The sequence below is a fragment of the Pelodiscus sinensis genome, chromosome 1, assembly GCF_049634645.1.
Source record: "Pelodiscus sinensis isolate JC-2024 chromosome 1, ASM4963464v1, whole genome shotgun sequence".
In the NCBI taxonomy this organism is placed as follows: domain Eukaryota; kingdom Metazoa; phylum Chordata; order Testudines; family Trionychidae; genus Pelodiscus; species Pelodiscus sinensis.
Genome location: NC_134711.1, coordinates 69,694,125 through 69,718,947, shown reverse-complemented (window position 1 = coordinate 69,718,947; position 24,823 = coordinate 69,694,125). Strand labels below are relative to the sequence as shown.

The following is a 24,823-nucleotide window of genomic DNA, read 5'->3' as shown; positions in this document are numbered from 1 at the left end:
TAGCTGTTCTGTTTTGGATTTCTGCCTGGAAGTTGTCATTCAAAAGCAGCAAACGGATGACTAGAACTAGAGAGAATACATGCAGAATTCATATGCGGTATATATAGAAAATTACATCCTTCCATTTACCATCTTGTTTACATATTTTACCTTTGAAATATAATCCAATCATTCAGTATTCCTGATTGCAAAGACACCAGACTACACTTTCAATAAATAATTTCACTTTAATGTCAAAGTAATAATTTAGACAGATACAGTGTGCACACCTGCAAAAAATATATGCAAGCTGGTTTACAAGCTAGAGGAACAATAAACCAATAAAAAATACATCATCCAGTTAAGTCCGATGACACCAAATACTTATTATTAGGGCTTTACAAAGACTACAAAACTTTTCAGATGATTTATTTCACTGTTTCTGTCTATTTACATGATATGTTACATCAAAAAATGTACAAAATATAAAATGTATACAGACAAATGCATCACAAACAATTTTTTAAGTTGTAAACTAGGTGGACTCACTGAGATGTATTGCAGGAAGTTTTGTAATATGGCAATATTGTGTGTGTTTGTGTCAAAAATGGCAGGAAAAGCTTTGCAAATTTGTTCAGTCCACATATATAATGAAGAGCAGCTGGTTTTTTTAGTCAGCTGTCAGATACATGTGCTGATGTTTTACAATAGAAACTGATCGAAATCTGGGGGCCCCACGTTAGTCTGACTAAATTCTACATGCATAAAATCAATTAGAGTTTATTCTAGGGCAATAGCACCGTGTAGGGACCGCTAGATTCAGTGATGCAGCTCAGTGCCATTGAAAACTGCATTGTTTTCTTTGTCTTTGTTTTACAGCAAATGACCACAGGGTGGCCTCAAAGAGTAAGTAGCACCAATTACACATCCTGAAGGTAACATCCACTTGAGTGCACAGTACATATACACAATGCCATAGCCCTTGGATTGTTTTTTTGTTACAAGTTATTTTATCCAGTTGTCTCTTGTGGCAATACTATTTCCAATTATTCTGATCAGTTTTCATGCAACCTGTTTGTAGCCTGCCATGACAGATGCACTTAAAATTTCATTCCCTCCCCCCGAAATATATTGGCTTAATATACAAATTGAAACATGCTCACTGTAGCATTGATAGCTCCTGCATAGTCATAACAACTGTAAATACAGGACAAACACACCAGGTAATAACAGCTTTTAGGATTTGCAGTCTGTATTTGTTTGCAACATTGAGGAAATCTCAGCAAGTGTAACATCTCTTAACACCAACAGGATAAAATACAATTTCTTGTTTGTTTGTTTTGATTTGTGCAAGGCTTTTTCTATTTACAATACCCACCCAGTAAACTGTGCAAAACCAACCCACTTTTACAGTATACACTCTTCTTCTTCCACAGTGGACGTCACTGCTTCAGTGTCCTTTAACGCTGATTTTTTTTTACAACAATAGCAATCAAAACAACATGCTTAAAACTAGGAAAAAGAGAAAAAAATATTTGTGCTCATGCTGCATCAAGTGCATCCAGCTCTGCTGGATAAGAATTCAAAACATCTATCTTTCAAAAACTCCATTCCACAGGACTGAATGGATCTGTCGGCTTTCTCAGCTTTTAGGTGACATGGAAGTGGGTTCTGGGTTTCTTGTATATTTCTGAGGGTAGGCAGAGCAATCTATTCACAAGATAAAAATACTATATAGCAACTATCCTTTCTCCTATCCATTTCTTAAAAAATCATGATATACAGATATGAGGCTACTGTGTTAACTGACGTCATTAGTAAATGAAAAAAGAAAACAGTGTAAATTACCAATGGTTTAGGAATTAAACCAACCATAAAACTGTTCTAGAAATCTGTTTTAAGGCAGTGAAACAGCACCATAGGAAAATGTTCCTTCTTCCACTGAAAAGGCTCAAACAAATGAAGCCCTAAAAAGCCTTTAGTCAGTGTTGGTTAATAATTGGTATAAAACTGTAAAGAAGCGGGCAGGTGGTTAAAAAAGACATTTGTGGTAAAAACAACTTTATAAAATTGGTGACTTGTATACTAAAAACATCATGGAGAGTGTCACTGTGACCATGGCAATTAAGAATTAAATTGGCACTTATCCAGCATATCACAGTAGTGTTTTCTGGTGACAGCACAACACTGTTTGTGCTTATTGAGTTACTATCATCATCTCTGATTCATTTTGGAATGGGCAGTAGCATACAACAAACACTACTGTAGTCCTGTGACCAGCACCATGTGGCACAGTGGAGGTTAGAAGAGGATCAGAAGACTGCATTGCTAATGCAGCACCTTAGAGAAAAGTAAAGGAAAAAACCAAAACGTTTGCACTGTAAACTTTTAAAGAGAGAGAACGAGGAAAAAGAAATAAAAGGTTCCAGTTTGGCTAACACATGTGCAATCTGCTTAGATGCCCTCCACTTAGGGCCCTTTCCAGTTGATTAATGGAGCTTATTTGGCTCCTCTGATATTGAAATGCCTTGAAATTAAACAAATTCAAGCTTTGCACTTCAATTTTTAATTCCTGACTTTGCAGAGTTAAGTCTCCTGTCTACCTACAACACACCACTCTTGTTCAGGGACCTCAGTGTGCTGCTTCAATCCTGGCAGTAGTTAGTGGAAATAGATTTTACCATAATCTTCTACCCAGGTTCATCCCCTCTAGAGAGTTGATTCAAGAGAGGAATCCAAAATGTCATCATGGTGGCTGGTGCTATCACTGTCACAGCTTTGCGCACTCGAGTAATTGGCTGCTTCTTGGAGCCTCATTAGCATATTCATCTGAAAGAGAAGGTAAGGGAATGTTTGTGCAATCCCTGTAGCATTTAATGCAGCAGTGGTTATGTCAAAAATTAATTGAATTGCTCTGGTGTATGCAGTGTGCTGGTACCCAGAAAGGGAGGAAGGGCAAAATGATTTCAGAAGGCAAAAAAATCCATGACTTCTCCTGGCTGCTTCCCTTGCTCAGCCTTCTGTGATTTAAATCAAAGCATGAGGGTAAAGGTCTAATAAGCCATAGGGACAAAAGAGCGCTGCCTAATAACTCTGCAATTCAGTGGTGTGAATGGCTGCAGCGGCAATACAGACAGGCAAAGGAAACAGTATCACAGCTGGACATCTGGGCCTGCATTTGGAGACAGTCAAGCCTCCAATAATGTTTTGGCTGCTGTAGGCAGAATAAATTGGAAAAGCAACTGCAAACTCGATCACACAAACACACACCCTGCAAGAGAGAGTAGGAGATGGGGGTGGAGTGGACTGTAGCCAGCTGCTTCATACAAGAGCACCATCTGCTGCTCAAAAGCTGACCTCAGCAAAAGGAACAGTAACAAAAAATAGCAGGCCACAGTCCTGAGGAAAGGGGAAGCATTAAGTGTAATTCATCGGAGGTTTGACAAAATCCAGAGCCCATCGGATAAATCGTCAGAAGCCAATGCCGCCCGAGAAAATTGCTCAGATTTTTTGACAACAAACTCTGTGTAACACTAATGATTTTATTTGTAAAGCAGCATTTGCCCCAAGGTGTCAGGACACAAACATTAACATCACTAAGACAATGCCACACTTTAGGTCAACAGTTCAGGTTCCTTGTAACAAAACATATGCAATGAAAGGTAAGAAGAAAGATGGAAGCTATTTTATTTATGTGAACCCTTTTTTCAAGTTTGCTCAGGAATCCTTGAATGTCTATTCCCCCTGGCCACACTCTTCACTCTGAACATTGTCCTGCAGATACCACAAAGCAGCTTGAAGCCCTAAATTCAATGTGTGTGTTATGCACCCTATGCATAAGACAATCACTGATGTGTGTGTGTGTGTGTGTGTGTATGTACCATTCTATGCATGAGACAAATTCTGCAATGTCTTGTTATCTCACTCAGGGTACATCTACACAGCGGTGCTATTTCACGATAATGTCCGTTATTCTGAAATAGCGTTCTGTGCGTTCTAACAGCATGTCCGTTATTTCAAAATACATTCTAAATAACAGGATTCTTATTCTGGCTTCCTGTAAATCTTGTTGCATGAGGATTAAGTAAGATGCTGGAATGGTGATTTATTTTGAGATTGTGTAGAGCTATAAACTATTGTGAAATAAGCTACACAATTTGCATAGCTCAAATTGCGCAGCTTATTTTGAGGTATGCGCTTCTGTGTAGATGTACCCTTTAGGGTCAATGGCCCTGATTCTTCACCATAGAAGTCAATATCAAGCCCTCTCATTGTCTTCATGATGCAGGATATGCAATGACGATGCCACACTTTTGTTACGTGGGGGACGAGAGAGAGTCCAGACAGCAAAGATTCATTATGGCGGGAGACTAATTGTGTGGCGGTCTCCTAACCATTTCTACACACTGCTAGGTGAAAGGGATAATGGATGTAATGGGAGCATGGTCAGGAGGTTCACTTGCAGTGCAAATACTAGAGTCAAAGGGCCACTCCTGTATTTGTCAGGTGGGAAATGGGGTCACACAATTTAATACCCTACCTTATATAAGACTTATGGTCTGATTTCTAGGAGATGAACACCCTGAGAAGGGACTTAGGAGTAATTTCTTTAGCACCAATGTAGTTCAGAGCATTTTCTTCAGAAAAGGTACCTTTTCCTCTATTTCGGAGACCACCACTCTTAGTGTAAGGGCAGTGAGGTTCTCTATACTTTCATTAGGGATGTTAGATATCGGGTAATTGAATAGTAGTGTAATTGCATGAATTCTTATCAGTTACATGAGAATTTGATAGTCCCTGGAAACTGGCCCAGCAGCCAGGGCATTCCAGCACCACTCCCGGGGAGTACCCTGCCACCCTGCACTGCTGCCCCTGTATCAGAGGCAGCAGCACAGAATGCCAGGTGGGAGCTGGTCCACGACGGGAGCCAGTTTAAAAACCAGCCCCGCATGCAGACCAGCTGCCTGCCATCCCATGCTGCTGCCTCTAACACAGAGGCAGCATCACGAGGTGGCAGCAGCCGCTGTCCGTAGGGGAGTCTGAGCTCATCAGACCTAGGCTTATTGGATAATCGCATAGTTGACTACACGTTGACATCCCTAAATTACATTATTAATTATAACAAAGGCAGTCTACACCATGCGATTTATAAAATAATATTACTTTAATATGGCTGATGTAATATGCCTTGAGCACAGGATATAATGGTAAATCCAAACATCCATGGGCATATTTAAATAAAACAATGCAACCATTACATGTGTTGTTTGATAATGATTACATCTCTCTACTTTTTTCCTTCTGTAGTAAACAATGATGCAATGATAAGTTATTCTGAGATATTCCTATGAATGGGGGGAAGGGTTTTCAATTCCCTGTTCTGCTACTGTGTATATGAGAGAGACCTTGGACAAGTCACTTGATGCCCATTTCCCAGTCTGCAATCTGTAAAATGGAGGTAGACTCTACCATGTCCGGAGTATGGGTATTTTGAGAGTTATTTAATTTGTGTGTGAAGTGATCAGGCAGAACATTGATGAAAGCTGGACAAATAGGAAACAACATAATTCAATTACCGAGATTTGAAACTTGTAACGTGAGGGTGACATTTTCTATTCTGATATTCTCTCCTGCTTTTTCTTTTTTTTTAATATAAATTGTAATTAAATAAATTATATATAAAGTGGACCAGTTAACTGGTGTATTCTTTACATTTTCAAATGCTAGGCTGAAACACAAAGGTAAACTAAAAGCTTCATTCTTACCAAGGGATCCCCGTCTGTGTCACTTTGTGGAATGTGCTTGGAGGTTGTTCCTTCTTGTGCAGATGCATAACCCTCAAACCCAACGTCTTCTGGTCTTAACTGAAGTAATGACGGCCATTCGTGCTGCACAGGTGCTGAGCTCCATGGGTAAGTATCTGCTACCCACTTTGAGGGATCCTCCCATGGTGCTCTTTTACCATACATCTAAATCATGGATATTATAAACTTAGTTATTTATACTGCATGATTTTCAACATGTTCTTATTATTTCAATATGTTTATAATACCAGACAAATGAAATCAAACACAAATCAAAACAATGTTTGCATCAAAGACTGCATTCATTGTTGGGCCAGACATTCGAAAATGCACAGCTCCCACAAATATGGCTGAAGTTCAGAAGAGCTCTTTTCCAACAGACATCAAAAGGAAATAGCTACATATTCAAGAGTGCTCCACCCCTACCAATCCCTAATAGGAACAAAAAGAAATGGAGAGCAATAAAAGCTACAAGTTTTGATAAAACATAAAGTGGAGCTTTGGGAAAGGAGAGAGAGAAATATCAGAAGGAGTTCTTTCTGAGGGTGTGTCTACACTACAGCGCGATTTCGAAATATCTTATTTCAAAATAACGTGTCCACACACAAAATGCATTTCAAAATAGCGTTTTGCTATTTTGAAATAGTGCGTCCACACTGATTGGACGCTGAATCGCATTTAAGGCTGGCCGGAACTGACTCTGGCAGGGCGTCAGGTCAGGAGTTACCTTGTGTGGCTGCTGCCTGAGGCTATCTGAGGCCTGTGCTTAAAGGGACCCCACCGGACAGCCAGTTCTCAGGTTTCCCTGCTTGCTTACCTACCTCGCTGAGGGACAGCAAAGCCCCCCCACTGGGGACTTGTGCCTCATTCCACCCTCATGTCCTTCCACTTCCCCCTCCCTAACCCGCCCCTTCCTGATGTACAATAAAGACACATGTTGAAGAAAACAAACTCTCTTTATTGAACAAAACTGGGTTGTGGGGGGAGGAATGAAGGCAGGAGAGGAGAGGCGAGAGGGTGGGAGAGGGGATGGTAAACCTGGGAGGAAGGAGCTGGAAGGGGGAGGCAAGGGGAGGAAGGGGGAGGAGAAACTCAGGGCTCAGGATTGGAGGTCTTGCTGGCCCACCTGTCTCCCAGCACTGCGGATGCGGGGGCCGGAGGGGGAGGAAAAAGTGCGGATGCGGGGGCCGGAGGGGGAGGAAAAAGCGGGAGGGGGAGCAGGCATGGGAGGAGGAGCGGTAGCTGGGGAGGCAGCAGGGGCTGGACTGGCAGGAGGCAGCAATCCTCTGCACCAGGGTCTGCAGGTGGTCGCAGATGGCACGGCTCCCACCCGTTCTCCTACCGGAGCTTCAGGTCTTCGTGCACCCAGTAGTCCAGGGTGTGGTACAGGCCTCGCAGTATCCCCAGGTGCTGTCGCTTGTTGTTCTCCTGGTTTTGCACAAAAAAGCCCCGATCGCGAAAATGGCGATCGGGGCTTTTTTGCAGAAAAACGCGTCTATATTGGCACTGACGCTTTTCTGCATAAGCACTTTTTGCGGAAAAGCGTCCGTGCCAATCTAGACGCTCTGTTCCGAAAATGCTTTTAACGGAAAAGTTTTCCGTTGAAAGCATTTCCGGAAAATCATGCCAGTCTAGACGCAGCCCATATGGTGTATTCAGAAAGATGGATTATGTTGGCAGGAGTTGTGGGTGGGGTAGGACCCATCTCTGTGTGGTGGACATCTCAGGTGTGGTGGACATCTCTGTTACTCCTGTCTCTCCACTGCTGTAAGGTCCTTGAGGTCCTCACACACAATGGATGAAAAGAAGACTGAGAACATATCCCTTGGTCACACACAAGCGTGATCTCAAGAAAAGCCAAATTGTGCATCAGCCAAATTGTGTATCAGGAGTAAAGAGGTCTGACACTTCTGGAATTCAACACCCTCTTTTTGTCACTTTGGGAAAATGTACCATGCTGACATATTTCTAAAACGCATCCTGGAAAAAGCTGAGAAAAATAACACAAAAATAGGCTCTTTCTTTTGAAGTCAGAGACAATGTTTCTACATACCTGAAGGCCCTCTCTCACAGCTTCCAGAAGATATGGCACCAAAGAGTAGTTCCAAAGGTCTGTAAACCACACTCTGGAGCCATCAACATCCATAGGGCAGGGAAGAAAAAGGCGAGGACCTGAGAAGCAAAGATTTAGTTAACATGAAATGCGAGTGGAAAAAAATCTCAAATAAATGTAAGAGAAGATGACTACTCAGGCAAACTTGAATTAAAAGATCATTTATTGAGCACTACAAATACTGGCTAGTACTGAGTTCAGCTTCACGTTATTAAAAAAATTAGAGTAGTTCTCCCCTTTGGCTAAGACCTGGACTACAAATGAACATTTTAGCAGCAAAGCTACATCATTAGAAATGTGATATTTTGACAGCAAATGTGTGCCATTATAAGCTTTAATGAAGACACACTTACACCAATAGAAAGGGGTTACGCAAGTATAATTTATTTTACTTCATTGAACCCAAATTAGCTATACCAGCACAAGCTCTGTTATGCTAGTGTAATTTTGTCTATATTAATAAGCTGCATAGATGAGCTGCAAAATTTTTAAGTGTATGCATCGCCTTGGTAAGGAGATTCTGGGTACAAGTTGCTGATTCCATGGCAAACACTGTATATGAAACTCTTCCGCCTGTTAGAATGCAAATCCCAGGAGAATGGGCTTCCTTGTGGGATTTCCATTACTTCCTTGTTTCAGTTGGATTGTCAAGGATTGTTTCTCAAGGTGTTTTAATGTTTCCAAACTTAGCTTAAGCACAAGATTTAATAAAGTCCATTCAACTTCATGAAAGCATCAGGCTTTATCCTTATTTCACTTTGCTGGCCGAAAAATGACGAGCAGCACACTGAATTGCAAGGACTCACCAATGGTCACATCTGAGGAGCTGTGCGTTTCTAAAAAGCTGTTGAGATGATGCCATGTCTTAGGGATCCAGTCAATGATCTTGATGAGGTCACTATTGCGCATGTTTCTTTCTATTTCTGTTTCAATCAGTTTCCTTCTCAGATACCTGCCCAGGAAACCTTTCACTGGTTCTGTGTGATTAGCACATAGCACCCACCTAAAAAGAGAAGAGAACACATCAAATAGCCCTACAATGAATAAACATTACCTTTCATCTTAAACACACAGACAATGATGTCAATTCTTATGCTGGTAAATCTACTAAAATAAAACTCAAATTCTCATAATAAAATCATAAGGAGAAATTTAGCCCCTACCACAAGGGGGGTGTCTGTGGTTCCTGTGCCAATGGAAAGCCAGTATTTGATAAGATGGGCATATTACTAGAATCCTTAGTGCCCTGTTGCCCGGTCAGTAGAGCAGCAGGAATGATAATCTGCTCGCCTCACCAGACAGAAAAGTACTACATAAATAGCTATCATTAAGGGAAAGGAGAAAGAGACAGACAGCTGTAGAGTGTGATGAAATTCAAGATGTATATTGGAAGACAAGATGGATGGGAAGAAGGAATGCCCAAACAAGGAAAAATGGACAAATTTAAAGAGACAGAAAAAATATATATACCTGAAATTATGATGCAGCTCTAGATTTGGTGATGAAGTAACCCCTTGGTTCATTGTTCCAATAATATAAGGACTAAAAAGATAAAAGGAATATATTTAGTAGGAAGGTTCACTGCTACAGAATTCATCCAGGAAGCTGTTCAGAAAAGATTATTTTTATCGTGTGCATTGAGCCATATTTGAAAAAAGAAATCACAGATGCTGTTTAGTCTCAAAATCCAATGATTTCTTGGCCAGACTTATTTTTAGTATATTTGTTCTGGATTCTTTTTCTCTTTTCACACTTATGGTTTACTAGTTGTCATAAGCACTAAAAATAAATGAAGCAAAACAGTGTTCATCTACATCATTATCTGTGATCTGTTTAGTGGTTTTACTTCCAGGAACCAGCGAATATTAGGAGCTTAAGTACTTGTTGAATCCAAGTATAAGAGATGCAAATGTTTCTTATTGCATATTTCATCAAGTTACACACTAATAAAGAGCTTTGCATTGTTTTAAATAAGAAGGCAGGGAAATGAAGAGCCACTACCTACCATGTATTATATTTACAATTGAGGAAACCATTGAAGATATCACTCAAAGAACCAATATGGTGGAGGTTATCAAGAATTATTACTACAGGGAGCTCAGCACCATTGTTGTCAGCACTGCACTGCTCAGCCAGATTAGCTAGGTACTGACGTAGATCCTTCAGTAAAAGAAAGCAAAACAAAAACAGAAGAGTAAAATGCAGTTAGTCATAGCAAGGGGAGATTTTCAAAGATACACATTGCAACCAATGCTTATATCTCAATTGAGTTTGCATGACCGCAAAGTCTTGCTTCTCAGCCTGGACAAAACTGAAGTTTAAACTTTATATAGAAAAATATATAGATGACATAGTGTCACGAAAACAAAAATGTAAGTAGCTCTCACTAATGGCACAATAATAACGCTTGTGTCCTCTTATATTAAGGCTACATTTCTCAACAATCCAGTAATAAAAGACTCTATATAGTCCATTGCCAATAGGGTGAGCATTTATTTACATAGCAGATCCCCACTTTTAGGAACTACAGTAAAACTCCACTGGTCCGGCATCCAATGCTCCGGCACTCCTGATGGTCCGGCACCATCGGGAACCTGGAAGTGCTCCGGGCAGCTGGACAATTGGAGCTGCTCTGTGCCCGGCTTCTCTGATTCAGCCGAGGCTGATACTGACCAGCAGCTGAGCCGGGGGCAGAGCAGCTGGGGTGCTGCCGGGTTGGTCCTGTAGCGCTGCCCCTCGGGGCTGCGGGACCAACGCGGCAGCACCACCGCTGCTCTGCCCCCGGCTTCCCCAAGTCAGCCGCTGGTCAGTTTCAGCAGCGGCTGAATCGGGGATGCCTGGGGCAGAGCAGCTGTGGTGTTGTCCGGTTGGTCCTGTAGCGCTGCCCCTCGGCACTGCAGGACCAACCCGGCAGCACCCCAGCTGCTCTGTCCCAGGCGTACCCAAGAGCAGCTGGGGTGCTGCAGGGTTAGTCTTTCAGCACTGAGGGGCGGCGCTACCGGACCCACCCAGCAGCACCCCAGCTGCTCTGCCACAGGCGTCTCTGATTCAGCCGCTGCTGAAACTGAGCATCCCCCTGCACCCCACCCCAGACCCCTCATAGCCCCCCCTTATGATAGTCCGGCTCTGCCCCAGGCATCCCCGATTCAGCCGCTAGTCCAGCGTATCTGATAATCCAGCACCCCCTGGGTCCTAAAAGTGCCTAAAAGTTTACTGTAGTTCGCTGATCCCACTCCCCCAGATTTCTGTCCATTATCTATCTTCATTCTCTCACAGACCACCTCTTCAACATTTTGGGACTGCAATGTCACATGTCACAATAAAGTGTACTGCTTATGTTTATTTCTCTCTGTCAGATAGCTACTGGGGGAGTAATGGGAGATTTGGGATTGGGGAAGAATGGTCTGTAATCATGACAATTTATTTTGCTCTAGATGGTTTATTATTCCTCTACGCCTCCTGGTTAGTCACCACTGTAGAGGCCAGGAAACAACAGCCACGACCAGAACTTAGATTGTGCTAAGCAAGGAATTTAACCCAGGTGCTAATCTAATGTTCTCTGCACTAATCAACCTTCCCCACTTCCATTCAGTAATTTTAGGCTACAATTTTCACCCTCAAAATGCCAGTCAGATTAACCCTCTAGTGTATAGCAAATGTTTTCAAAAAGAGAAGCTACTGGTACTCTATGGACATTTTATTCTGCCTTGATCAGCTTATGAAGTAGAAGTCCTACAGGTTCCCCAAAATTCACCTCTTCCACACAGTCTCATAATGCACCACTGAGATTACAGAGTGCTGTGGCTGCATGTTTCACTCTGATTAGCAGTTTAATCTCTATAGTAAAACACAAGAATCAGGGAATAGAGCAGCCTGTAAATCAGCAGGACTAACTCTTGGTAATCACCACAAATCAGGCATCAAATCTGTCATTTTAAGTGTAACTTACCTTGCTTGATTTGTGATCTACATTAAAAGTAGCAATTGCATCTTCAGTTTTTTTCCTGCCCGATTTAGTTATTATGTATTCAGCCAGTCTGTTGGCTAAATATGTCTTTCCCGTGCCACTGGGTCCGGAGAGGATGATTCTGTGATGCTCCATCAATAGATTAAAATACCGTTGGGTAATTGGTTTAGGAATTAGTGTATCAAACACAAAACTGTCCAAACTGTTTTCTTCCACTCCTGGGAATAAAAGAAAAAATAAGTTGCCTCAATTCAAGGTGATGTCTAAGATAAACATAAATTCAGCATGGAGTCTGCTGACATGCATGCCATGCTGAGAGCAGGCAAATGCTCCTATCTAATACAATCCCTTCACCAGGGTTAAAATACCATTGGAATTGCACAGATATGTCCTAAGGGGCAAACAAGATGATACAGCAGCAGCACCATCACCATGAGTAGTGAGGTGGGAGCAACAAAATCAAAGTAAATGTGAAGAGAAGGCTCAGTGAGGCAGAGATGTGTGTTTCAAATGTTAAAGGTGTTTAAGATAAAAAGGTCAAAGTGACAGCAGCAAGGGTTACCAGCAGAAAGATATCACATTAAATGACACAAAGTCCTTTTGAAGGCCGCCAGCACAGAAAAACCCTACTGCTCTTTGAAATATTTAAAGTGCCTATTGTGGAGCAGGATGGCTTAGAAACATTTCTGAACAAAATCCTTGGCCCCTATTAAAGAAATTTGTTCTTTGCTGTGATTTTAAAGTCAGCAAGAGAAGAGAAATGTTTTAGTACTATTTAATATTTATACTTCTGCAGCACCAAGATGCCTGAATCTGCTAAGTACTATGCTAATGCACACAAAGAGCTTACATGAAAAAAATGCCTCCTTTTGTGGGAGAGGTGAGAAAAGGTTATGTTTAAATGATAAATGCAGGGGGTGGAAGGGATGCAGCAAAGAACAGAAAAACATCTGCGTAAACAGTTGTGGTTTTACCTTTCAGATTCACAGTGATGATGTTATTATCTCCAACGAGATATCCACAAGGCAGCAGTTCAGGCACTTCCAAGCTATGGGATCTGATTATATCTCCTATACAATAGCTAGCAATACAGTCAGAGCTTAAACCCAGGCTACTAGCTGGATCCACTCGGAAGATGTATTCCTAAAATTATACATACATACAAGCCATAAAAGTTTTGCATGGTCATATCATGTGAGACACATTATTAAAATACATACTTAAATGTGGGGTGGAGTCACATTTAAAGAAGACTCAGATCTAATCCTTACAGAGCAGCACAATTATATAAAAAAGTCAAAACTATACACATAATGAGAATTTATGGAAGACAAAAAATGTGTAATTAACTGATTAACCAACTTTTAGATATCTCACCTTAAAGAGACGTCTAATTACTCCATCTAAAACATCCCATTTGGTTTTCCCACTAACACCGATGGATCCTATCAAATATGCCTGCGTCTTTTGATCCTACAAAGAGAAAGAAAGAAAGAGAATTCCCAAATTGGACTAAAACTGGAGGAAATCAATTTTCCACACACATTCAAATATATCTAAAATTTAACACTACAACTTAGTTAACATATAAAAATAGGTACAGGTTGAATCTCTCTAGTCCGGCACCATTGGGGCCCGGCTGGTGCCAAACCAGAGAATTTGCCAAACCATGGGTGGTCAATATTGTCTAGCAGCATCACCAATACTTCCACTGCTTTCTGGGCTCTTAGAAAACATTTAGGGCTAAATAAGAGCTAAGTAACAGCACAGAACACTGAGAGCCAGGACTGGTGGCTATAAACAAACTTTAAGGGTTCATGGGAAACTTGGCCACACCCATGATAAATGAACATCCAGCAAACTAAAATCCTGCCAGACCAGAGAGTGCTGGATTAGAAAGGTTCAGCCTATATAAGTAATGTTAAGATGGGCACTTCAATCTTACTATTCAATCTTTCTATTGTCTGCATATTACTTTTATAATATTGTTGTTTAGATGGAAATAAGGTAAGGTACTACAGTGCTCTAAGCTTTCTCCCGTATTTAGGGTTCTGTGCATGAGCTAAACACCAATGGTTGGCCTTTACTTCATATGTTAGTACTAAGCTGCCTAACTGCAGGACAGGATCTGGGCCTAGAAGTATAAAAATATTGAATTGTGCCAGGGCAAACTCCTGTTCCTTTCACACTGAGTCACCTATTTTCAAAGTAGTCATACTAATTTTTTTCTTTAAGAAATCTATTGTTGAAACAATCTTAATATTTGTAACATCAAGCTAATATTTTTAGTTCAGTTGTTTGGGAGCATCTGAGCAAAAAATGATGTAGATCTGTGGTGGAACCTGAGTGATAAAAATAAAGACTCACCAAATACAAATACATGTTACATTCTATTTAAAAGATTTTGGAACATAAAACATTCCATCATGAGAATATCATTCAAACTTGATTAGGTCAGACATCCCAAATTTGTATAAGTGAGAAGTCTACTTGCAACTTGCCAGGATCCCAAGTGCTACACTTAATTTACAACGAGCAGCTTTTTTTGAAAGAGAATCCCATCTGAAATAGGGATGTAAGCGAATAGTCAAGTTGAGTACTTGACTACTCGCTTGCTACATCCCCCCTTGCTGCCTCACTATGTTACCTCACAGGAACTGGTGCTGGGGGGAGCCATCTTAAAAGCTGGTTCCCCCCCAGCACCATCTCCCTGGTGCCACCTGCCCTGCGCTGCTGTCTCTATCATAGGCAGCAGCCTGGTGAAGGGGGCAGGGGAGGTTGCTGCGAAGCAGCCTCTGCCCACAGTGGGCCAAGGCTCACCGTGGGCAGAGGCTGCTCTAGCAGCAGCCCCTGTCCACAGCAGCCTGTGTTGGCCCTGTTCGCGGTGGCCCAGGCTGGCCATGGGCCGCCCATTCTTACTACACTTAAAATGTAGAGCCGCAGTGGGAGTAGCTCACAGACCTGGCGTGAGCTGGTCCGGGGCTGCATTTTAAATGTAAGAGCTGGACAGCTCTTTCTACATTTAAAATGCACCGCTGAAGCAGTCCAGCTGTGTCCCGACAGTCCGGAACCTACCCCATGCTGCAGCTCTACAGTTTAAACGTACTAGGAGCTGTGCGCCTGGTTCCTACTACATTTAAACTGCAGAGCCACAGCAGGGGTAGCTCCTGGACTGGCGTGAGCCAGGACAGAGCTCTTCCCTTATCGACTAATCATGTAGTCGATACAAACTGCACAGCCACAGGTGCTGATGATCCCAGCTCCCATTGGCTGCAGACCTCCTTTCCCAGGCAATGAGAGCTGAAGGAAGCCGTGTCCTAGTCTGTGCTGCTTCCCGCTGCTCCCATTGTCTGGAAACAGCAATCCATGATTAATGGGAGCTGCAATCACCAGCACCTGTGGCTGTGCAGGTAAATATAATGGGGCTAAGCCTGGTGAACCACTACTATATTTTTGCCCACCCCTACGATAGGCAATACCACTTAAACTGAGTTGGACTAGTAATCTAGCTGAGTCTTCATATGGGCCACAATACATAAGGCTGCGGGGAATATACTTGACCATGCCTGGATTAGATACAAATTGGGAAGAGAAGATAGAAGACAAAGAGAATGTTTGACTTTCAATTCCTGACTGTAAGCTGTACACATAGACCAGCTCTAGTGGTGATATTTACTATATCTATGATTCTAGGACTGCCTGATAATGAACATACCTTGGATCGACTGTAGCCTTTATTTATGGTGACTATAATTTTAACACTGTGACCTTCTTTGTGGAGGGCTCCATCTGTGACATCATCTAGTAGAATATCTACAACACAAGAAGCAAAAATGTTTTGTAGAAAGTGATTAATATGAGAAGGGATATCAGCTTTTAGTCTTTTCCTAAGAAAAGCCTAGTTGTGGAATGATCATTTTAAGGGCTACTTCTCTTCCATTACGATTTTAAATAAAAAAGTAATGATTTGTCAGTTGCTGAAGGCAATCATTCCTAATAAGCTTTGATAGTGTGTATCCTGAGCTGAGGACCTATACATTCAGGTAAAGACAAAACATTTTTTTCAGTATATTCAAAACTACCCTGGAGACAAAATAGTTTTAAATCCATATTATCTTTGGCTATTCACCTTGCCTTTTAAAACACTATCAGTTGAAAAACACCAAATCCTGAATCCAAAACACTTACTGTCATAAACCCATTGGGTTTTCCCTTTCCAAGAGATTTCACCTTCTGCTTAAGAAGCATAGTTACATGGAAGAGTCCCTCTTTCCTCGTGATGCAGCTTCTAGAGCTGCATTCCCTTGTTCTTTTTGTGTCATCAACTTCCTTAATCAGAAGAAAGAGGAACTTGCCCAAGAAACTGCTTTGGATTCAGTCTGGACTCTGTGTCTGGACTCTTTGCTGATGATGGGGTTGCAATGCTGGGTCTTCACAGAGATCCTGGGGGTAGAGAGAATCTTTACCTTCCCTTAGCCATCTGTTTCTAGACTGGCCTCTTCACCAGCTGCTTCTATGGGGTTCCTGTTTGATGCTGAGACTTATAACATTCCTGTAAGGAACCCATACTGCCCTTTCCTCACAAAGATTTTTTTAGCATAGCATGAAGGGTTCCAGCCTTTGGGGCATTTAACTGTCAGAATCATTCAAAATCTTCATTCTCCCCCATCCTTGTTTGCCTCACCAATGGAGCAGGCTCCAGTTAGGACTTCATTAGTCTTACGTGTTGCAGCCCCTATGCATGCTTAACTGACCCACAGTTCCAGAGCCTCTGATAAACCACTTTCTCTCTACAAAAGTCCTAAAAGATTTGATGGTGGAAACTTCCCATATGTGCAAGCTCTCTGCTGCCATAGCAAAATGATATGCACAGTGTTTACACATTTGAATAAGATCTTCCTCTCCTCCATATGTTTTTAGTTTTGTCAGTTGTTAAAATCAGAAGTAATCAGCTTTACCAGCACACATGGAATTATACATAGTTTATAGGGTTCCCCCCCCCCCCCGTGTCTAATTAAATAGAACTCTAGACCTAGTCAAGAAATCTGGAGCTGCAATTTCACGATCTATTCAAGAGTTTCTCATTTTAATTCTATTGAAAGAACCTCAGCTCTCATATTAGGGTTTTCCTCCCAGAGAGTAGGGGAAAAAAACACAATCAGACATTTCCCTCCTGCTACTGACTGAACGTGTTTGCAATAGAAGAAACACTTCATGCAGTGTCCAGGGACAACACAGCCTCATCAATTGAGTGAGTTAATCCAGGCAATAAAATGGTTGGCATGTAAAGAAAAACATACTGATTTTCATATAAAATATAAAATTAAACCAGAAGAGAGGCTCAAATACCCATGTAATCAATGACTGGCAAGATACTATGACTGACTGCCAACTCAAATTATTGTCAGGCAGTTTGGCACATCCCCAGCTGTACTATTGCCCAGACTCTCTCTGTAATTATTAGCCGCTCTGTTATTGCTTCCAGAGATTGCATTATACTTTCTACAGATGTGCATTACTAATGGCTTCCCTGCTTGTGCTATGCTCCTCATTCTAACAGTTGAGACAGTACTCCTGTTCCTTGGCCACTGTATGTCATGATTGCAGAAGGATTACAGCAGGAAGAGTAGGATTATCTATTATCAGATATTACCATATTGAATAGAGTGTGAATGTTCAGAATGTAGACCTAGATCTTAGTTGGTTTTCTACATGGAGATTTCCAAAGAAGTCAGTTAGAGGATGTAGTGAGCAGAGCAGGATTTGGCCCTACTGTATTTGGGAAATGGGTTGATCAGGACCCAATTGTATTTGGAAAAAAAATAAAAGAGTCATCCTAACCTAGACTACATATCAATACTCCACAACAGATTACTAGACTCTAACTCTAAACAGCGTTCCCTCCTCCTTGCATACATGTAGCATTCTTATGGGCTACACAGGAAATGAACAATACAACATCTGCAAACAAAAGGGAAAGTTTCAGCAACTACTCTCACATTTGTCCCACAAAGATACATATCTCAGCAGTTCTTTGGCACCCGTTCTGCAATGGTGCCCTTCTTATCACATATCAACTTATCGCACACATAATCCAAGAGAAACCTTGCTAGGAGCTAGGGGCATACTGTGTGAAGGCTAAATTACCTGCTATTACTATTCTCTCTGGGTATGTCTACACTACCCCGCTAGTTCGAACTAGCGGGGTAATGTAGGCATACCGCACTTGCAAATGAAGCCCGGGATTTGAATTTCCCGGGCTTCATTTGCATAAGCGGGGAGCCGCCATTTTTAAAACCCCGCTGGTTCGAACCCCGTGCAGCGCGGCTACATGGGGCTCGAACTAGGTAGTTCGGACTAGGCTTCCTATTCCGAACCACCGGTACACCTCGTACCCTCGTAGCCAAATTTTCAAGAGATCACCAAAACTGATTGGGATGTCCGTGTGAAAATACACATATGCATATCTGAGCTCTATGTGTAGAAACCAATGCATGAGAAGTTTCAGAGGGAACATTTGAAATATGGTGGCCCTTTAACAAGATACAAATAAAAGGAAAAGACATGAATATTATATATATGTGTGTGTGTATGATTCACCTGATGTGACAGAATCTGTGATATTCAAGTTGTTCAGAGAAAGACCTAATGATTGCCGTGAGGAAGAGGAAGATGTGCTGCTTGAAGACTCAGAAGACGGTCGAGCTGGCTTCCCGGTGTTTCCTGTCTCCGCCTTTAAGCGATCGTTTTCAGCTTTCAGTATCTCAATTTCATTCTAAACCAAAAAGAAATTGGGATAAAAACATGGGAGATTTTTGTCTGTGAAAACCATTGAGCACAGGGGGGTTGCTCCGGCAGCTTGCTGCTCACCAGCAAGAGCTAACTGGTTTAGCAGCTCTGTAGCAGCATGTAGAAATACATCAAGAGTTCAATACAATTAGTGGAAACTGGATTCCCCTTCAGTGCTGAAATGAGGGGGGAGCTGCTAAATAGTCTCTTTTACTCTTGCATCAATAATTGCTGATCAACACAATATTCAAGTTTTGCTACAGATAGGACGTATTGCACTCAGAATTTTCCCTTCAGAAAGCCACTTTTCTTTGTCAAATATCTTATATAATAGTTATTTCATTTAAGTGGTCACTAAATTCTCAGCTAGATAGTCCTGCTAGAGTCACAGAACACTGCCATTGCTGCTAGAAGTACATTGAATCAATGACTTCACCAAGGGAGATGTGAAATGAAAACCAAACAATAAAAATAAGACAGTTTAACTGTTTCATAACCCTTGTTGACATCGACACAGTTTTTGATCCTCCAGACATGGTATTGTTCATATAAGAGCCAATAAAACCCTTTTGATGAAAACATATAGTGACAGATGAATCAGAACAGTCAGGATTTTTTTGTTAGCTAAATCCTCTGTGGTGCCAGGAGATTATCAAGTTAACAATAATCAAATGAAAACTTATCCTGAGCACAGCCTGGTACTAGCTAAATCTAGCTTTTAGACGCTTCATGAAACACGGTACAAAGCAACTGCTTATTTTGAAGAGATGGTCTTGAACATCAGATTTAATTCCATATTCCCCTGCACTCTGCTAAGTGTCTGGAACTTTCATGAAGGTTCAATCACATTTTTAAAAGCAAAAATGAAAAAGGATAACACCCCCACCACTGCTCCAAAAAATAGAAGAAACCAAACAAGAAAAGAATGGTGGTAAGTGAAGAGAAGGGGTAAAACATATTGGCTGCGTCTAGACTGGCATGATTTTCTGCAAATGCTTTTAATGGAAAAGTTTTCCGTTAAAAGCATTTGCGGAAAAGAGCGTCTAGACTGGCACGGACGCTTTTGCACAAAAGCACTTTTTGCGGAAAAGCTTCCGTGCCAATCTAGATGTGGTTTTGTGCAAGAAAGCCCTGATTGCCATTTTCACCATTGGCGCTTTTTTGCGCAAAACAGTTTTTAGCTGTCTACACTGGCCCTCTTGCGCAAATACATTTGCGCAAGAGGGCTTTTTCCCGAACAGGAGCAGCACAGTATTTGCACAAGAACACTGACAACCTTACATTAGATCGTCAGTTCTCTTGCGCAAATTCAAGCGACCAGTGTAGACAGCTGGCAAGTTTTTCCGCAAAAGCACCTGCTTTTGTGGAAAAACTTGCCAGTCTAGACACAGCCATTAAGAAGTGCCAACAGGTGCCTGGGTTCAAATTCGGAATGGGGCTGTAGTAAAATAAAGCATGTGATCTCAAACGATCCCCATCACACATTAAATTATTAACTACACCAATTTGAAGAATACATTGTACCCACACGGACCATGTTAGAACTGATAAGTAATGAGAAGCTGTTTGGGGAAGGTTTTAGGGAGATTTGGGTATGTACAACTACAGTAGTGCTATATAACTTATTTTCCCTTCCATTACCAGAAGCACTATGTGGGATGGAAGTTTCCCATTTAAGAATGCTCTAGGAAGGAGAAACATGGCATCCTGTATACCTTCTTTTTTGAGGGATAAGGGATCTTACACAAAAGGGGTGGGTTTTTTGGCAAAAAGGCCCCATCTATATTGTGGTTTTTTCCACAAAAAGCTCTTCTGCAAAACAGAGATCAGAAGAGACTATGCAAATGATAGTGTGAGAAATTCTAATGACAGTGTGAGAAATTCTACTGAGTGCTTCATTTGCATTTCCTCTGCTGACAAAATGCTAGTGTAGACATAGCTAGAGTGTATGAGATAGTTTGTGCAGTCGGGAGACTGAATGTTCAGATATGGGTGTAGGAGTGGGAAGATGGAGCTACCATAAATAGGGCCTAAATCAGCAGGGCTCAGTGATGAAGATTGCTGCAGCTGCTAGTAGCTGCAGAGATGGATACTGTAATGATGGGAATAGCCAGCATGCCCACTAAGCCCCAGTACTCCTTTCTGAATTTCTCCTTTCCTCACAGAATAAAGCTTAATGCAGATGGAAGGGGACTTTATCTGCGAGCAGATGTTGAGAAGATGTAGGCTGAGAAGCTGGATTGAAGGAGGGCATGACAGGTCCTGTGTAATAATTAAATCTGAATTATAGAGGGATAATAAAAACAAATAGTTTAGGTTTATGGAGAAGAACTGGATCAGGAACTAATAAGAGTTCAGTAGAGGAGACAGTTCATGTACCAAAAAATAATATCACCCCACCCCCATGGAGTAAGTTAACAAGCTGTGTAACAGTTTCCTAATCTCTGCCTTTTTTGTTATCTCTCTTCCTCCCAAGCATTTTTAGATTGTGAAAGCCTTAAAGGATTGTGTCTTCCTGCCTATCTACCTGCAACATACATTCTAGTTGCTAATGTAATATAAATAATATGTATTAGTATTACCATTATAATGCCTAGAGTTATCAAGCCTCTCTCTAGGAAGTGCTATCAAATTCTCATGTTCCCGAAATAACTGAAAGAAAATAATGGAAAGGAGTTACAAACCAAATGAGCATGCTGTAAGTGAGCACTACCCTCATTACCAATGACACTGCACTGACCTGCATGCGGTTCATGGCTTCACGAATCTGATCAAGATGGTGTGCCGAGCTGAGGGCCTCGAGACGAATGTCTGTTAACTTTAGCTCTTTTTCCCTCAGCTCACTCTTCAGCTGTAGAATAATTTCAGCTTCTGCTTCTGTGCACTCACATATCCTAAAGAGGAGAAGGAAAAGAGGCAGGAGATTAAAGGAAGCTTCGCTCCTACATTCAGTGTCATTATTACAAATCAAAGAACAGAAATGGCTACTGCTGGTAAAGCCTAAGAACGGAGAGGGAATTTTATGAAAGCAACATGAAGGGATTCAAACTGCTAAATAATAATAAAGAAAAAGATGTCCAGATGAAATGATCATTTCTCTTTTTTATCTTTCAAATTTAGTTAGTTTGCTATGGTAGAAAAAGAGATTTAAAAAACTGGTTATGTAAAAAATACTGTATTTTTAGATGCTTAGTTTTTCAAACATGCAATGGCTATATCTTCAAATGGCTTGAATTGTATTTCATCACTATGTCACTATGGGTGTGTCTAGACTACCTAGTTTTGTCGACAAAAGTGGACTTTTGTCGACAAAACTATACCAGCGTCTACACTGCCGCTGAGTTCTGTCGACATAACGTCGACAGAACTCAGCAGTTTTGTCGACGCTGGTATACCTCATTTTACGAGGCATAACACCTTCTGTCGACAGAACTCTGTCGACAGAAGGTGTTATTGCCTGTAACATTGCGTCCAGACTACAGAGTTCTGTAGACAAAGCAGCTTGCTTTGTCGACAGAACTCAGTGTGTCTGGACGCTCTTTGTCGACGGAAGTTTTTTCGACAGTATCTGTCGACAAAACTTCCGTCGACAAAACGCGGTAGTCTAGACGTACCCTTGGATTTCCCTAGGTTGCAGTAATCAAAATGGGGCTATGGTGGTCAAATTAAATTATTGTTATATACTATTTATTAGGGTACCAACAGTGTGCTTTCTAACATGCAATACACAAAAATACTGCCCCTGTCCTTATGATCTAAAAGACAGTCCCTATGGGGGCTGCCATATTTACCTCTAGTTAACCTATGATAATATATGGTTTCTCAATACTGTAATTATTTCCTTGTGCATATTACAGGGTAAATATATCGCTGTGTAGTAACTGTGGATAAATGTTGATTTTTACAGTGGAGCTTGTTACATCATACAGAGACAGAAGCATTTCACTTGACGTCTAGTGAAGCCCAGCAGTTACCAGATTCTTTTTTATACAATGGTACAACTTGCCTTATCTGTTATGTAGAACAAAATGTCCCAGAATCGACTAGCAATCTTAATGAACTCCATTTCATAATACAGAACTGCCAGAATATGGAACAAGAAGTTTCTGACATACTTCAGCACCACTCAATGCTTGTAGTCAACTCAATGTTATTTTGCTTTTTATTTCTACTAAAAGTTAAAGTTTGTAAAATCCTTTCAAGACGAAAACCATTACATAATCAGTATTATTATTGCTACCAGTATGCAAACATGAAACAGAGAGCAGCTTTTAATTGCCAGAATGCATGCAAATGCATTTTGGAAAAGAAAATGACACCCTTCCATTTTTGCACTTAGATATGCAATCCATGCCTCGCATTCCTTTTTACCGGGATCTATGCTTGTATATCACATGGCCATTTTGTCTTTTCTTTGGTGCCCAGATTAGAGATGACCTGCATATACGTACATGAGACAGACAGAAGCAAGTAGAAGAAAGAAGAGACAATGATTTAGAACATGAGACTCAGGTCAGAAAAAAAATAAAAAGAAACCTCTTCAAGGAAAATAAGATGTAGTTCATGGCATATAAAAACATTAGAGTGTTTAAAGTAAATAGAACATCAAAACTAAAGAATGGAAATTGCCAGACTTTAGCCTAACTGTATTAACATGTCCCATTATTTTATATATGAGAAAAAGAGATAAAAACTCATATTATACAAGTCCACGCCCCTTTAATCAACCACTGGAACACTGAACTGATGAAGGAATTTGCATGTGAGGGAATACCAAAAGAGATACGGACTGATCAGAAGGCCAACTTCACTTCAGATGAGGTTTACGTGGGGGAAATTTGTGACCCGTTGAAATTGAAGGCCTTACCAATATTGGTCTATCAGTTCCAGATGGATGTACTGGTGGAGTGTTTCAGTAAGACACCAAAAAAATACTTAGGAAATGTATGATCTTGGATCACCATTACTGAGATCAGTTACTCCCATGCCCCTTTTTGCCATCCATGAAGTGCCATAGGTATTGACAAGATTATCACCATTTGAACTACTGTATGGGAGGCAGCCATACAGGATGGATCCCTGATCTCCTTTATGAGGTGTGGGATGAGCATGTCCCCCACCCCCCACCAAAAGGCAATTTGGTACAGTATGTGATCCACCTGATGAAGAATTTGGAAATACCAAGGGCTTTTGCTAAAGAAACCTGCTGAAATCCCAACAGAACAAGCCTGCAACCAAAGGTCCAGGATGTGAGAATTTGGGCTCAGGGATAGGGTATGATTGTTGCAATCAACCTGAGATTCAAAGCAATTAAGTGACAGGGCCTGTCTGAGGTAGAAAGAAGGGAGAAAGGGATGTGTAGGAGTCACAGTTGGGATAACATCTACCCACCGAGGACAGAAGTCAGTAGGCCAAAGTTAGAGGAATCTCAAAATCAGGTTCAATAAACAAGAGTCAGTTGAAGTCACACTAGCGAAGTGGTAGACAAATACCAGCTGGATCCAGTCCAACAGGGTTAGCTCCTGGCGGACCTCCCACCGCTATCTTTAGCTGCATGGCTGCAGGTACCAGCAATTGTCATTCCCATTATCCACAAGGCATAAGAAAATTCAGTGATCTGATGCCTGCAACAAGGCACTCCAGTTGCCAAAATTTCAGCTAAGTTGGGAACCAGTTGTCTCAACCCCTGACTTTTCCAAGATGATTCATACTATAGATGTGATTCTTGGGGCAGTACTTTTGTAGGGCTTTGAAGAGGAAGAACATCCCATTCTTTACCTTATCAGGAAGCTGTTTCTTCAAATATCCTACTCTGTCATTGACTAGGAGACCTTGGCTATGAAGTGGGTTGTAGATGCCTTATGATATTATTTTTGAGGAATCCTTTCCTTTTAATAATAGACCACGCATCCATCTGTTGGCTGAACTTAATGAAAGATACAGACCATAGGCTCATGAAATGATGCCTTTTTTTGCAGTCTTACAGTTTCCAGGTAATTCACCAAGCAGCAATGGACCACAGGAAAGTGATGTGTTTCACATGGGCAAGGGGAAAATAAGGAATATAGAATGGTGCCCCTATACCAAACTCAAGGGGGAGAGCATGTGATGGGGTGTGTACACCTTGCACCAGAACTAAAGGGGATCAAGAGCAATTCTAGGCCTACCCAT

At 41.3% G+C, this 24,823-nt stretch overlaps 1 protein-coding gene across 12 annotated transcripts in view; it reads right to left on the bottom strand.

Moving 5' to 3' along the window:
* Positions 1-212: 212 nt before the first annotated feature.
* The window catches only part of NAV3 (neuron navigator 3), an 812,431-nt gene continuing 787,820 nt past the window's right edge, over positions 213-24,823 (bottom strand). For 6 of the 12 annotated variants that reach the window (XM_075932274.1, XM_075932261.1, XM_006118491.4 and 3 more), the window contains 13 exons: positions 23,024-23,089; positions 21,393-21,546; positions 18,464-18,638; positions 15,579-15,676; positions 13,241-13,336; positions 12,838-13,006; positions 11,846-12,081; positions 9,902-10,056; positions 9,367-9,438; positions 8,703-8,899; positions 7,837-7,955; positions 5,745-5,948; positions 213-2,808 (listed from right to left, as the gene is read on the bottom strand). In XM_075932274.1, the coding sequence (XP_075788389.1) occupies positions 2,689-2,808; positions 5,745-5,948; positions 7,837-7,955; positions 8,703-8,899; positions 9,367-9,438; positions 9,902-10,056; positions 11,846-12,081; positions 12,838-13,006; positions 13,241-13,336; positions 15,579-15,676; positions 18,464-18,638; positions 21,393-21,546; positions 23,024-23,089 (1,861 nt within the window). In that variant the 3' untranslated portion in view covers positions 213-2,688. The remainder of the gene's footprint in view (positions 2,809-5,744; positions 5,949-7,836; positions 7,956-8,702; positions 8,900-9,366; positions 9,439-9,901; positions 10,057-11,845; positions 12,082-12,837; positions 13,007-13,240; positions 13,337-15,578; positions 15,677-18,463; positions 18,639-21,392; positions 21,547-23,023; positions 23,090-24,823) is intronic. The other 6 variants (XM_075932283.1, XM_006118494.4, XM_006118495.4 and 3 more) reach the window with 3 other exon arrangements.